Genomic DNA, 15,116 nt, shown 5'->3' on the forward strand with positions numbered 1-15,116 from the left:
TAATTGTTGTTTAAGTACAGTTTTCTTATTTACAATATGTTTATCTTCATGTCTTCCGGTGGATTTGAATTGCTATCTGATATCATATGCAGATCTTTGCTCCCCAAAACCTCCATTGTACTGCTGTTATAAAGTATATTACATTTCTATATGCTATAGGTCCAACAGTACAATTATATAATATTGCTTTATAATATTGATTTTTTCTTTTTTATGTTTATTGTGTTTTCCCATTACCATTTATTCTCCTAATACCTCCTCCCCCCATGGATTGAGCAAATATAATATTGTTTATATTATTTAAGATAAAAAAGAGAAATATGCATTCATGCTCTTTTATAATTGTATGATGACTTTTACTGGTACTGTATATTTCTATATGTAGATTTGTATAAACATCTATATTTACTTGCTTTTATGCTGTACGTTCACTACGTCTTTTAAGGTAGACCTTCTAGCAAAGCATTCTCATAGTTTTTATCTCAGACTGTTTTCATTCCATATTTTTTATTGTTGACACTATTACAGGTGTCCCCTATTTTCCTCCTTTTACATTGCAAATTTTTTGAAAGATAGTTTGAATGGATACAGAATTCTTGGTTACTAGTTTAGTTTTTTTTCATTACTTTGAGTGTGTCATTCCACTGTTTTCTGACCTGTGTTAATTCTGATTAGTGAAATTAGTTATTAATCTTATTCAGCTTCCCTACCCTATGATGAGTGTTTTTGCCATTTCAAGATTTTCCATTGCCGAATCCTGCTGTGATCGACTAAACTGTCCACTTAAGTGGGGTACTGATCAACGCATAATTATCAACAATTATTATGAAAAAGGCCTAGGATGAGTCCCTTATATTCAGAAGACATTCAAATATTTTTGAATGAGTACATTAATTAATAAACAAAATTGAACTTTCGGCCAAGATGGAGGTGTAGGTAGACACACTGTGCCTCCTCACACAACCAAAAGAAGGATAACAACAAATTTAAAAACAGAACAACCAGAACTGACAGGAAATTGAACCATATAGAAGTCTGACAGCCAAGGAGTTAAAGAAAAACATTCATCCAGACTGGTAAGAGGGGTGGAGATGGGCAGCCAGGTAGAGAAAACTTGCGGCAAGGCAGCAGCTGGCGGACCTGGTGAGGCAGTATCTTGCAAACTGGGCAGTCCCACATTGATGTGCAGATAAACCATGAGGAACACCTAGGGAACAAGACAGACCAGGCAACCCAGGGTTTCAGTGTGGGGAAAAAAAGCCTCTCACTGAAAACACCTGCGGGGTTTGAGGCAGCAGTGGGAGAAACTCCCAGCCTCACAGGGGAGTTCATTGGAGAGACCCACTAGGGTCCCAGAATGTACACAAACCCATCCCATAGGAATCAGCACCAGAAGGAACCAATTTGATTGTGGGAAGTGGGGGAAGTGACTGAAAACCGGCAGAGAGCAGAGCAAGTGGAACTGTTCCATCTTGGACCCCTCCCCCACAAACAGCATCACAACTCAGTGACATGGGTTGCCTCAGTCTGGTGAACACCTAAGGCTCTTCCTCTTACTACATAAGAGGCATGCCAAGACAAAAAAAATGGCCCAAATGAAAGAACAATTCAAAGCTCTGGAAAAGACACAACTAAGCAATGAAGAGATAGCCAACCTAATAGATACACAGTTCAAAACACTGGTTATCAGAATGCTCTAGGAACTCACTGGGTACTTCAACAGCATAAAAAGACCCATTCAGCAATGAGGGTTGCATTATGTGAAATGAAAAATCTACAGGGAACCCACAGTGACAGTAAGGAAACCAGGACTCAAATTAACAATTTGGAGCAGAAGGAAGAAAGAAACATTCAACCAAAACAGAATGAGGAAACAATAACTCAAAAAATGAGAAGAGGCTTAGGAACCTCCAGGACATTTTTTAAAGATTCAACTAGAAGGGGTGCCAGAAGAAAAAAAGGAAGATTAAGAAATTGAAAACTTATTTGAACAAATAATGAAGGAGAACTTCCCCAATCTGGCAAAGGAAATAGACTTCCATGAAGTCCAGGAAGCTCAGAGAGTCCCAAAGAAGTTGAACCCAGGGAGAAACACACCACAGCACATCATAATTACATTACCCAAGATGAAAATGAAGGAGACAATCCTAGAAGCAGCAAGAGATAAGGAGACAGTCACCTACAAAGGAGTTCCCATCAGACTGTCAGCTGATTTATCAAAAGAGACCTTACAGGCAAGAAGGGGCTGTAAAGAAGTATTACAAGTCATGAAAGGCAAAGACCTACATCCAAGATTACTCTATCCAGCAAAGCTTTCATTTAGAATGGAAGGGCAGGTAAAGTGCTTCCCAGATAAGGTCAAGTTCAAGGAGTTCATCATCACCAAGCCCTTATTATATGAAATGTTAAGGGGACTGATCTAAGAAAAAGAAGATCAAAACTATGAACAGTAAAATGACAACAGACTCACAGCTATTAACAACAGAACCTAAATAAAAAACAAAAACAAAGAAAACAACCAAAATAAATGTTTTTTCATATATAACATTAAGACAGTTTCTAGAGACTTTAAATGGTTGTTTTTATGGTTTCCATCAGCTATGCTTATTTTCATGGGAAATGGGTCCATGGAACATCTTCATGCCACCATCCTGAAAGTAAAATTTTTTACCACTTTTTTTAAACCCTTTTGTGCTACTCCTTAATCTCAGCATATACTGAGAACAGAACCACAGAAATGGAGATCGCATGGAGGGTTATCAGTAGGGGAGTAGAAGTAGGAAGGGGAAAGAGGGGCAAAAAATACAGAGAATAAGTAGAACAAATGATAGGTGGAAAATAGACAGAGGGAGGTTAAGAATAGGATAGGAAATGAAGAACCCAAAGAACTTATATGTATGACTCATGGACATGAACAGAAGGAGGGGAATGTGGGTGGGAGAAGGTGTGCAGGGTGGAGGGAAGTGAAGGCGGGAAATGGGACAACTGTAATGGCATAATCAATAAAATATATTAAAATTTTTTCTTGTCTTTCAGCATTTTTACTATATTTTTTTCTGTGTGTGGATCTCCTTGCATTTATTCTACTCAGAATTCATTGAGCTTGTTGGATGTGTAGATTAATACATTCTCAAGTTTGGGAAATTTTTAATCATTATTTTTCCAACTATTTTTTCTTCACTTTCTCTTTTCTTTCCTTTTGGTACTCTCACCATGCATATGCTGTTGTGCTTAAAGATGTCCCACATTTCTCTATCGTTCATTCATTTTTCATTTTTTTCCTGTTGTGTTTCAGATTGCGTTGTCTCTATCAGTCTGTTATTAGGTTCACTGATAGTTTCTTCTGCCAGTTGAGATCTATCATTGAGTACCTCTAGTGAAATTTAAAATTTAAATTATTGTACTTTTTAACTCCAGATTTTCCATTTGGTTCTTTTAAATAATTTCTCTCTACTGATATTCTCTATTTGATTTGACATGGTCATACCTTCTTTTAATTCTTTAAGCATGGTTTCCTTTTGTCCTTAAAATATATTTCTAATTACTACTTTGAAATTTTTGTTAAATTTATCATTTTTTCATGTTCACAGACCATTTTTGTTGTTTCCCCATCCCACCTCATGCCTAGGTCACATATTCCTATTTCTTTGCATGTCAGATTTTTTTGAAAACTGCACACTTTATACAATTATAGGTTTATCAACTGTGAATACTGATTCCATTCCTCCCTCTCTGGGATTTGTTTTTGTTGTTTTTATTTATTTAATAAACTGGTTAAACTACATTAGTGAAGTCTATTTGCCCCACAGTGTGTGAACTCTGATGTCACTCTTCAGAGGGCACAGCCTTGGTCATGCACATTGTCACCCTGAAATGACAGTGGGTGTACAAATGGCACTCTCACTGATCTCTATGTTAAGCTGTCTGTCCCCATTTAGTTTCATGCCCAGCTGTTAGGCTTCACAAATTTCTAGCTAATACTTCTAATGTACTTGACAGTTTCCTGGGGCATAAATTGCTCTGCCTTCTGATCCAATAAGTTCAGACAGGGATAGTTTGTTTTTATTTAAATTTTATTTTTCAATTACAGTTTGCATTCAGTATTATTTTGTATTAGTTTCAGGTGTACAGCATAGTAGTTAGACAATCATATAGTTTACAAACTGATCTTCCAGATGTTTCAAGTTCCTATTTGGCACCATACACACTTATTACAATACTATTGAGTATATTCCCTATGCTGTACTCTACATCCCCATAACTGTTCTGTAACTACCAATTTGTACTTCTTAATTCCTTCACCTTTTTCACCCAGACCCCTCCCATGCAGCAACCACCAGTCTGTTCTCTGTATCTATGAGTCTGATTCTATTTTGTTTGTTCCTTTGTTTTGTTCTTTAGATTCCACATATAAGTGAAATCATATGGTATTTGTCTTTCTCTGACTGATTTATTTCACTGAGTATAGTATCTTCTAGGTCCATTCATGCTGTCACAAATGGTAAGATTTCATTCTTTTATATGGCTGAATAATATTTCACTGTATATATGTACCAACATTTCTTTATCCACTTGTCTACTGAGGGGCATTTGGGTTGCTTCCATATCTTGGCTATTGTAAATAATACTGCCATAAACATAGGGGTGCATATAGTCTTTAAATAAATAAATAAATAAATATTTATTTATTTATTTATTTATTTATTTATTTATTTATTTTTAGGGAGAGGGGAAGGGAAAGAATAAGAGAGGGAGAGAAACATCAATCAGTTGCCTCTCACACATGCCCCAACCAGGGACAAGACCTGCAACCTAGGCATGTGCCTTCACTGGGAATCGAACTGGCAACATTTTGCTTTGCAGGACATCTTCCAACCAACTGAGTCCATCAGTCAGGGTGGGTCTATTCTTTTGAATTAATGTCTTGGGTTTCTTTGGAAATATAACCAGAAGTGGAATAGGCTGCGTCAAAAGGCAGTTCCATCTTTAGTTGTTTGAGGAAACTCCATATTGTTTTCCACAGTGGTTGCACCAGTTTGCATTCCCACCAACAGTGTACTAGGGTTCCCTTTTCTCCATAACCTCTCCAGCACTTGTTGTTTGTTGATGTGTTTATGATGGCCATTGTGAGCAGTGTGAAGTGGTATCTCATTGTAGTTTTAATTTGCATCTCTCTGATGGCTAGTGATGTCGAGCATCCTTTCATATGTCTTTGGTCACCTGTCCTCTGCAGAAGTGTCTGCTTAGCTCCTTTCCCCATGTTTCAATTGTTTTTTTAATCAAGTTGAATGAGTTCTTTATAAATTTTGAATATTAACTCCTTATCAGATGTATCATTGGTGACTATGTTTTCCTATTCTGTAGATTGTCATTTTGTTTGTTCATGGTTTCTTTCACTGTGCAAGAACTTTTTAGTTTGTTGTAGTTCCATTTGTTTATTTTTCTTTTATTTCCCTTACGAGGGGAGATATATCAGGAAACTTATTGCTAAAAGAAATATCATGGATTTTATAGGCAGGGGTGGTTTTTGAGACCAGTCTTTGAGGTTTGTTCTGACCCTTCTTAGCACTTCTTACTTGTCTCTTTCCCTGATTATCTTTAGTGACTACCTAGCATATGGTTTAGCTTGTTGCTTTTAAGTAAGAGGAGCTACCAGCCTTCTCTTATTTGTTTGCCACCAAAATCTTCATTGTTTCTATAAGAACCTTTAGGCTTACTTTTTACCACACTCTTTTTGAACTAAAACCAGTTACTTTGGGGAAAGCTTCAGAGCTCTCTGTTCCTATGGACTGTCTTTTCCCTTGAGCAAAATCTTTGAGCTACTGGTCTGGGTGCTGAGCAAGGCCATAATCTCTGGTCTTCTTTGCTTGCCTTTCCCAGCACAGAATTGCTACCTCCATATTTTTAGCCCGCCACTCCTGGGGTAGATTCTCCTCCATATGTATGGGGGCTGAGTGAAGAAGGAACCCCTGAACCTCTCTGTCACACTTGCCTGAACTTTAGGTTCTTCAGCTCAGAGTTGAAGCTGATGAGATGTGCTAGTGAGATATTGTGTCCTTGGATTGGGAGGTGGGGGGAGAGAGAGGCCTGTCTTCTTGGCCACACTTGCCTGGACTAGAGCTTGTGGCAAGCTTAGCTGAGAAGAAAGAAGTGTGTGAGAGATAACAGGTCATGGCTCAAATACCTGAACTCTCCCTGTTCTAAGTTTTAGAATATTTTCTTAGAATAAATGTGTTTTTTCGTATATCATATAACATTAAGACAATTTCTAGAGACTTTAAATGGTTGTTTTTATGGTTTCCATCAGCTATGCTTATTTTCATGGGAAGTGGGTCCATGGAATATCTTCATGCCACCATCCTGAAAGTAAAACTTTTTACCACTTTCTTTTAAACCCTTTTGTGCTACTCTTTAATCTCAGCATATACTTTTTACCACTTTTATATTTTCTCAGTTTGTAATTCTGTTACTTGGAAGCTTTGTTACCCAAGGTAATTTACTTATTTCTAAGTCATAATTGCTTCACTTGTAAAGTGAGGATAAAACCACTTACCTTTCAGGGTTGGTATGAGGATTAAATGAACTAATGTATTCAAAGTCCATGCCATAAAGTACAAAGTAGTTGTTGCTCCCTATTGCTCCTTTATTCATCTTATACCAGCTACTAGCTGTTTTTCAGGAAAAAATGTGATATTTCAAATATACATAGAACAGAGATAAAATAAAGTATACCCATGAACCCACCATTCAGCTTAAGAAACAAATTATAGGTACAATTTGGAGTCCTGTGTATACTCTCCAATATTTCCTGCTCCTCCCTCCCTCATCAGAGGGAACCACGGTCTGGAATTTGTTTCTATTATTTCCAAGAATGTTTTCATACTTTACTACTTGTCTTTAATAAAGAAAAAATGGTTCAAGTGTGTTTTTTCTCTGATGGCTGCATAAACATCCTGTATGTATAATGGCAAATTTCTTAAACCAATATAAAGAGATCTCTCTCATGTTAGCTTCCCATTTGTACAAGCACATTCTTTTCCTTTTGGTCTAAAAGCATCAGTTCTGGATAACTATCAGAAAGAAGTGGTGTACCTCAAACAGCAGCCTTTTGTAGTATTTAGAGAACTTTCTGTGCTAATTCTCTGTGCTAAAATGTTGCTGACTGAATGTACCCATATTATGAATTTAATTTTATAAATAATAATAGAGATTCATTCAAACTTTATGATTTAAAGTTTGTTACATTTGTTAATTAAAAATCCTCAAGTTTAGAAGGAATTCTACCCCGTTTGCTTGATTTTGGTTAGTGATGTTTTTTGAGACTTATACTACACCTTGAAACAGTGTAAGACTCAGTGGAGTTCAATAGAACTGAATTTTTATCTTACTGGTTGATTTACATGTAAGGGATGAAAATACTTGGGGTGTTTTCTCAGATGTGCTTTTAATATTATCTCAGCTAGTTTACATGCATCTTTAATTTATGCTGGTATAGTAGAAACGAGAACAGTTGAATGAAATTCACAAAAAATTCAGATGAAAATCTTCTGTTAGATGAAAGTTTCAGCTGAAAGTTTCAGCTGAAATAGGACATTGGTGGATTTCTGTTCTTTTCCTGATTAAGCAGTAGATGCTTACAAGCAGAAAAATCACCCTGAGCCTGAGCAAACCCGTCAGTTGAATGGCTTCCTTTTGGTCTGCAGGTGGCAGTATCATACCAGAAATGTGTGTTGCAATTGGCACCGAGAAGGCAAGCAGCCTTAATATTGCATGATTGCATGTTGTTGCATTGTAAAAAGTGCAGTAATGTTTTATCTGAATTTGGATATATAAGCAGACTCCAGCTTTGGTGTATCCTCATATTTACATATATTTGAATGACTGCCCCAATCTTTTGCTATGCCCTGGGTGAGGTTGTTTGGGATTTCCCCTCTCTCTCCCCTCTGGCTTGCTACTGTAGCTCATGTCTCTCCCTTACAAAAACACCCACTTCCCTCCGCTGATTCAGTGTGGCATTCATTCTTTTCACAATATAGAGAGACCTGGTTTTATAAGACAAGAGGAGAGAGTTAGTGCTAAGACAGATGTGGACCTCAGCCTCTCTTGCAGTAACTACAACAAACACCATGGTGTACGTTTCCTCTTGTTAGTTATATTCACTCCCTGTGACTACTGTTGTCAGCAGTAAAGAATATGGTAAAAACACAAAGTTGTGTGCTTGCTTTGGGGACAAGGAGCACAGGAAAAATTCTGAGACTAGGTTCTGTTCTGTTTCTGTCTTTGAAGAACCAGGGAAATGAGAAAATGAGACAACACAAAACAAAAAGTGGTGGAGACAAAATAAAAAGGGAGCAAACAGCCTAGTCTCTGGGACTAGATAAATGAAAAGGGAATAATAGATATCCACCCCACCCAACTGAGCAGCATCCTTGTAATTTTCCACTGGCTAGAGGCCAGGGCCTCTCAGCTCCTCATGCCTCATCTCCCCTTTCCAGGCCATAGTGATTCCCATGAAAGTTTTGTGGGGAGGGGAAATATCTGATTATTTTCTAGCTGTTCTAGGTAGAGTTATCATTTTTCAAAGTACCAATTTATGCAAAGATTTCACAGAAACACAATTACATGAAATGGTTAAGCTCTGTGGTAATATTTTAATGTAAGATATTTTCCCAGCCCAATCCAGAACTTACCCCTATGCACCATGAATTCTATGAGATAAATGTAAGTTGAGTTTCAAATAACATTTACATATTGAGAAATAATTCTGTTGTGTTATATCACATATAGAAAACATATTAAGCTTGAAAAGCAAGACTTAACTCACATTTTAAACACCTGTATAAAATTAAAAACTGCCTTTTTAAAGACAGATTGTTCTCTGATATAATAATATAAAGGGTGGGGCAAAAGTAGGTTTACAGTTGTTCATATGGAAAATAATATAATAATTAATGAATAACAATACAAGAATAAACTCTCTGTTTCATGGTCTCACAACTATAAACCTTTTGCCCCAACCTGTATATATTTTTGTATAATGATATTAATTTGTATAATGAAATTTATTGGCCAATTAAAATGTATCTTTTGGATCTATTTATCATAATGGACAGGTACTTTATTTATTTATTTATTTATTTATTTTTGACAGGTACTTTAAAGGATATTTTTGTTCTTTTGTTGTAGTAGTAAAATGTTCTTTGCTTTTTTAAAAGATTTTTATTTATTTATTTTTAGAGGGGGAGGGAAGGAGAGAAGGACAGAAATATCAATGTATGGTTGCTTCTTGTGGGTCCCCTGCTGGGAACTGGCCTGCAACCCAGGCATGTGCCCTGACTGGGAATCGAACCGCGATTGTGTGGTTTGCAGGCCCACACTCAATCCACTGAGCTACACCAGCCAGGGCTTGTTCTTTGCTTTTTTAAATTTTATTTTTAATTACAGTAATAAAATATTCTTTTCTTTTAAATAACCAGTGATCTCATGTTATACTGAAAAATTTTAAAAACTCCTGTAATATTTAACAGGCTTGAAAGTTAGAATGCTGCATGGGAAGTAATAACAGCATACACCATAATATTTGCTTTTAATTGTTGTATTTCATGTATCAATTAGAATAGAATGTTGAGGATATGGGTGATTATTTAGTCAAGAAAAAAAGACTTTTGAACAATGTTGAAAACAATTAGGAAAGTGGTTTCCTCTTAAAGTACATTTCTGCTCAAATGCAGTCTCTAAATTTGAGTTATTTTCCTAATTATATTTTATACACGATGAATTTCTAAATCTCTCTGTACATTTTATGGTCTTGATTGGAAATTAAATATCAATTGAATTTCCATTAATCTGGTAATCCCATCTTAATGGTAGTTTTTTAAAATGAGATTTTAGCAAGGTATAATATTTGCCTTGAAATGTTGATAATAGTAATAAGAATTCATCTAATGACTACTTTAAACTGTATAAAATGCTGTCCTATACAAAGACAGTGTGGTGTCATAGAAAGACCTGAGGCTTTGACTTCACACTTGGTACAAACCCCAACTTAGCCATGGTCTTATTGTTACTCACTGTTCCTGAGACTTAAGTTTTCATTTGTAAAATGAGGATAACACCTGTGTTGAAATGTGAATATTAAACAAGAACAAAGACATGCAGGAAAAAGTAGTCTTACAAACCCCAAGTATTTAATATTGACAATTTTAGTAGAAAGTAGATTTTTTTTAATATTTTATTTATTTATCTTTAGAAGGGAAGGAGAGAGGGAGAGAAACATCAATGTATGGTTGCCTTTTGTGCGTCCCCTGCTGGGAGTTGGCCTGCAGGGAACTGAGAAAGTAGATTTTATCTCTGTTTAACAGATGAGCTAATGGAGGCTAGGTCACTGATCCAGGATCACCAAATCTGTTTTATGATTTCAAATCCTGGGCACTTTCCTCCCTTCAGCTGCTTCTGGAGCAAGATTGCAGAAACTGCTAAAGTAGTATCAATTATTAGATGTGACCACTCAGATGTGATCTACCTTTCCTTAAGGCAGTGATTCTCAGCCCCTTTCCCATCTGCCATACATGTGATACTCAAGACTGCTGGGACATTAGCTGAAACTCTATTCTTTTCTTGCCTGTTAAAAAGCCCAAGGAGGAAGAGTGTACATTAATAGGGATAACTTGCAACCCATCTCATTCCCAACACTCCTAGTATTTAATAATAATAAGTTTCATTGAACATTTTACAACTTATTACAGTGCACCACAGTTGGGAACAGCATAAAATGTGTTTCAGGGAGAATAAGTCTGTCTCTTTACAGTTGAGGATTTTTGTTGGAGAGTGATGAAAAAGATTGATAGGGCTAGTAGGAGTCTAAAAGTTAGGACCCAATCTCATAGGCAATCAGAGGTTCTTGAGTAGGAAAGCAATGGGATTAGAATGGTTGCCTGCAGGATGGTTCAGATGTGAAAAAACCTGGAAGCCAAGAGACCAGTTGGTTTACTAAAGTGAACCAGATAAAAGAGCCTGAACTGAGGTAGTAGCAGTGGGAATGGAAATGAATAAACAGATACAAGACTTGTGACTGATAGGATATGCATGGGCAAGCAAGGAGGTAAAGGGGTCAAGTGATAGGCAGAAGTTTCAAATGCTGTCATTTAGACAGTCGGTGTTATTCTTTAATTACATTTTATATAAATATATATTAGAATGATCTTTCAGACTCAGAACTCAGCACCCTATTCATGGAAAAGACACAATCCACAGGGTACTAAATGACAGAGAAAGCACAAGCTCAGAATAAGACGTTTACAGGACATAGTTAATAAACTATATATACAAGTTTTCTTTATTTTTAACCAAGTTGGTTGGGTAGCTTGCTATACTGCTTTCAGAGCCTAGGTTAAGTTACTTTGTAATTAGTCAGACAAACATGCTGCTATCTGAATTTAGGACTTAATTCTGAAACATTACAACTGGGTGCCCTGGTGGTACAGAGAGCACTTGGTAAGTTGCTGCCCTTGGCATCTGACCACTCAATAACTAGAATGTTTGAAGTTACCAAGAAAATATTTTTTAAACCTGACATTGAGGGTTATCTGATAGACTATATTCGCTATACCCATAGGTGCAAGCTCCTTAAGGGTAGGGAATCTTGTTTTGTTCATAGCAGTATCCCCAGCAGAGAATGGAGCCTGTTGCTTGGTAGATGCAATAATTGTTGAATGAGTAAATGAATGTCTGACTCACCATTGTAGCCCCAAGCTCTGCATGCAATGCTAATTGTATAGAGGAACTAAATAAAGGTTTATTGAATCGAGTTAAAATGAATTGGACAGCATTTGGATTAGTGAAACAAAATTTTACTTGGTTTTATGTTGTGTGAAATACACTAAAATAATGTTCAGTTAATATTTTTATGGACTATTAAGCAGTAACAGAATTGTATTTGTTCTTTTGCTAGTGATGATCTGGAGCAATTTATGGAAAATCAAGGTGCATCCAGCCCAGGTATACTTATTTTAACGACAAGCCTCAGCAAACCATTCATGCGACTGGAGAAGTATGTTACACTCTTGCAAGAGTTGGAACGGCATATGGAGGTAAAAGAAAGTGAGCTTTTAAAAAATATATGAAAAAGAAAACTGTACTTGAATAAGAATCAAATAAAAATATAAAAATATATGAAAAAAAGTAATTTATTTTTATTATTTAATTGTTGTTCAAGTACAGTTTTCTGTCTTTTACTCCCATCCCAGCCCACATATTTTTAAAAATGTTTTTTATATTGATTCAAAATTTACCTCTTCTTAACTTTCATTTTTTAAATATTTTATTGTTCTATTACAGTTATCCCAGTTTTTCCTCCTTTGTCCTCCTCCACCCATTCTACCCTTCGCTCCCACAGTCCATTCCCACACTGTTGTCATGTCCATGGGTTATTCATACATGTTCTTTGATTAGTCTCTTCTTCTTCTTTCCACCAGTATTCCCTTCTTCTCCCCTCTAGTTGTTGTCAGACTGTTTCATGTTTCCATGCCTCTGGTTGTGTTTTGCCCATTAGTTTGTTTTTGTTCATTAGCTCCCTCTTATAGGTGAGATCATATGGTATTTGTGTACAAAGTATGTGTCTCTACTCTTGGAGGAAACTGCCAGTTTGTCTTCAGCCTAGCCTTGCTGGGGAATTCAGAAAAAGCCTTAATTTCCAAATTTACTTCATCCAATCTTCCTTCTTCCCAGACCTTTAGTTTTTTTCTTTTAATAAGAAATAAGCAAAATAAGCAAAATAAGAATGAGGCATTCTTATTTCTTTCCTTTGAAGATTCTTTGTTTTTTAAGCATTTTTAAAATTTCTTCCAGCTTTATTGAAGTATGACAAACAAATAAAAATTATACCTATTAGGTTATACAACATGGTTTTTAAGGTGTGATGATTTTATACACACACACACACACATTGTGGAATGACTACCACAATCAACTTAATTAACACATCTATCACCTCATAAAGTTACTTTTTTTAATAGTGAGAACAGTTCAGATCTAATCTCTTAGCAAAAGCATACAATGCAATGTTACAAACTACAATCACCATGAACGTATTAATCTTAAAACAGAAAGATCCCCACCCTTTACTATTAAATATTCATGATCATTCTACCTCCTCTTCTCTTAGCCTTCATCCTGTTGCTTCACTCAAATCTCTGCTAACTTGTTGACTTAGGTTTTCTTCTGCATCAGTAGATGGGGGTTCAATCAAAATTGTCCAAGAAAACTTTTGTTCTGATATATGAACCAACTTTACTGTGGGATATAGATAGGAATATTTATTTCAAGAACATTGTATGCATTTAGCTGCCTGATTCTGGATTATCATGGGAGATTCTAGTATTTCCTTAAAGATTAATAAATGGGTCCAATATTACTTTATTTCTTTGTGCATCCATACATGTACATCAAGGTCCCCTCACATTTTTGTTTATAAACTTACAATTAATTTGCCACAACTGTAGCATAACCACAATGTTTTCTAAATATTAAGACTTCAATGAGGCCTGATAATTGAATTTTTTTTACCAAGATCCCAGGTCCTCTTTTTATTTTTATTTAAAGATTTTATTCACTTATTTTTAGAGGAAAAGGGAAGGAGAGAGAGAGAGAGAGAAATATCAATATGTGGTTGCCTTTCATGTGTCCCTTGCTGGGAACTGGCCTGCAACCCAGGCATGTGCCCTGACTGGGAATCGAACCATGATCATTTGGTTCCCAGGCCCGTGCTCAATCCACTGAGCTACACCAGCCAGGGCTCCAGGTCTTCTTTTTAAAAACCAAATAACAGGGATATCTTCTTAAGCAGGACTTGCCTGATAGAACATGGGGCTTGAGGTGTGGTTGGGGGAGGCTGCAGTTACCCTACTTGCTCTTCCTGTGTCTGGGGAAAGGTTTTGAGGTTTATAAGGTTTGATTATCTTTAAAGAAAATGGTTGCACACAGCTGGTTTTGTCAGCATTTATAAGGATTGTAAGCAAATACTCTGAACAAAACTATATTCTCAGGTTATTTGACCTGCCAAAAAGCTGGAGGCAGTGGGGAGCTAGTGAGTAAAGCCTGCTGGAATGAAATTTCAGTTAGGGCTTGGGAAGGTATTGACCTCTGGATGCCTTTTTAAAAGCTAAACCAGTTCACTGAACCGTTTGAGGTTTACCCCTCCTTGCTTATCACAAAAAACAGAAACTAGTGGCCTCAGTTTCTGTTACTGCTCAGTGCTGAACTATGAATATACACTTAATTTGGGAGAAAATTCCTCAAATGCTCCTACTGCCTAGATCCTCTATCTTGGCCTTCCTTATATCAGAGCCTATTTCTACTCCTGCCTCCATTTGTTGTTGGTCACCTGCTTTTGGCTGCCTTCCATTTTCCACCATCAGATATACATACCCTTAGCACTGGTTCACCACCTGCAAGACACTTGATCCAGCTTTCTAATTGTTTAGCGTGGCTGCTAGCTAATTGAAGAGTAGAGCCTGAGCCTCATGGTTACCAGCTGATTTGGGTAAGATAAATTTAACTATAAAAGAATATAATCTTTCCTTTTATAAGCAATACTGTCCTTGTCTTGGATCAGACCTCTAGTCTGTGCAGGTCTATATTCTATCACCCAGAGCTGGTTGAGCAGCAGATTTTGTCATTCTGTTACTCCAGCTGAATTCCAAAGGTTAGGCACACATATGCCCCAAGGTTAGATACGTATCTATGCCTCGTATAGCCCCACATAGGTATACATCTACCTCTAAGAACCTCTTCTTTCTCTTCATAAACAGTTATGGAGATGTGCATTTCTCAAAGCCATTTTTGGACCTGTCTACTTTTGGGGATTCTAAGTACCATGGAATTGCAGACCATATGTAATCTTTGCTTAAGAAGGAGTATGTGGTATAAAACCTGGAATTTTTCCTGTTTGCCTTTTTGAGTCTGCTGGAAGACAATGGAGTAATTTTAGGTGAAATTGGATTGATTTTTCTCTAAACACCACTCTGTTTCCACAATTCCCTATCTCTTGTCATGTGCTAATAATGTGACTTAATGATAACCCCAAATGATTACTACTTATTAGCAGTCAAAAAAGAAAA

At 36.5% G+C, this 15,116-nt stretch overlaps 1 protein-coding gene across 2 annotated transcripts in view; it reads left to right on the forward strand.

The window, feature by feature from the left end:
• ARHGEF6 (Rac/Cdc42 guanine nucleotide exchange factor 6) overlaps nucleotides 1-15,116 on the forward strand; it is a 173,609-nt gene that overhangs the window by 123,898 nt on the left and 34,595 nt on the right. For both annotated transcript variants that reach the window (XM_037061996.1, XM_037061995.1), the window contains exon 10: nucleotides 11,951-12,089. In XM_037061996.1, coding sequence (XP_036917891.1) covers nucleotides 11,951-12,089 — 139 coding nt within the window. The remainder of the gene's footprint in view (nucleotides 1-11,950; nucleotides 12,090-15,116) is intronic.

The sequence above is a fragment of the Sturnira hondurensis genome, unplaced genomic scaffold (genome assembly GCF_014824575.4).
Source record: "Sturnira hondurensis isolate 20B ecotype Veracruz unplaced genomic scaffold, ASM1482457v3 Scaffold0013800, whole genome shotgun sequence".
NCBI lineage: Eukaryota > Metazoa > Chordata > Mammalia > Chiroptera > Phyllostomidae > Sturnira > Sturnira hondurensis.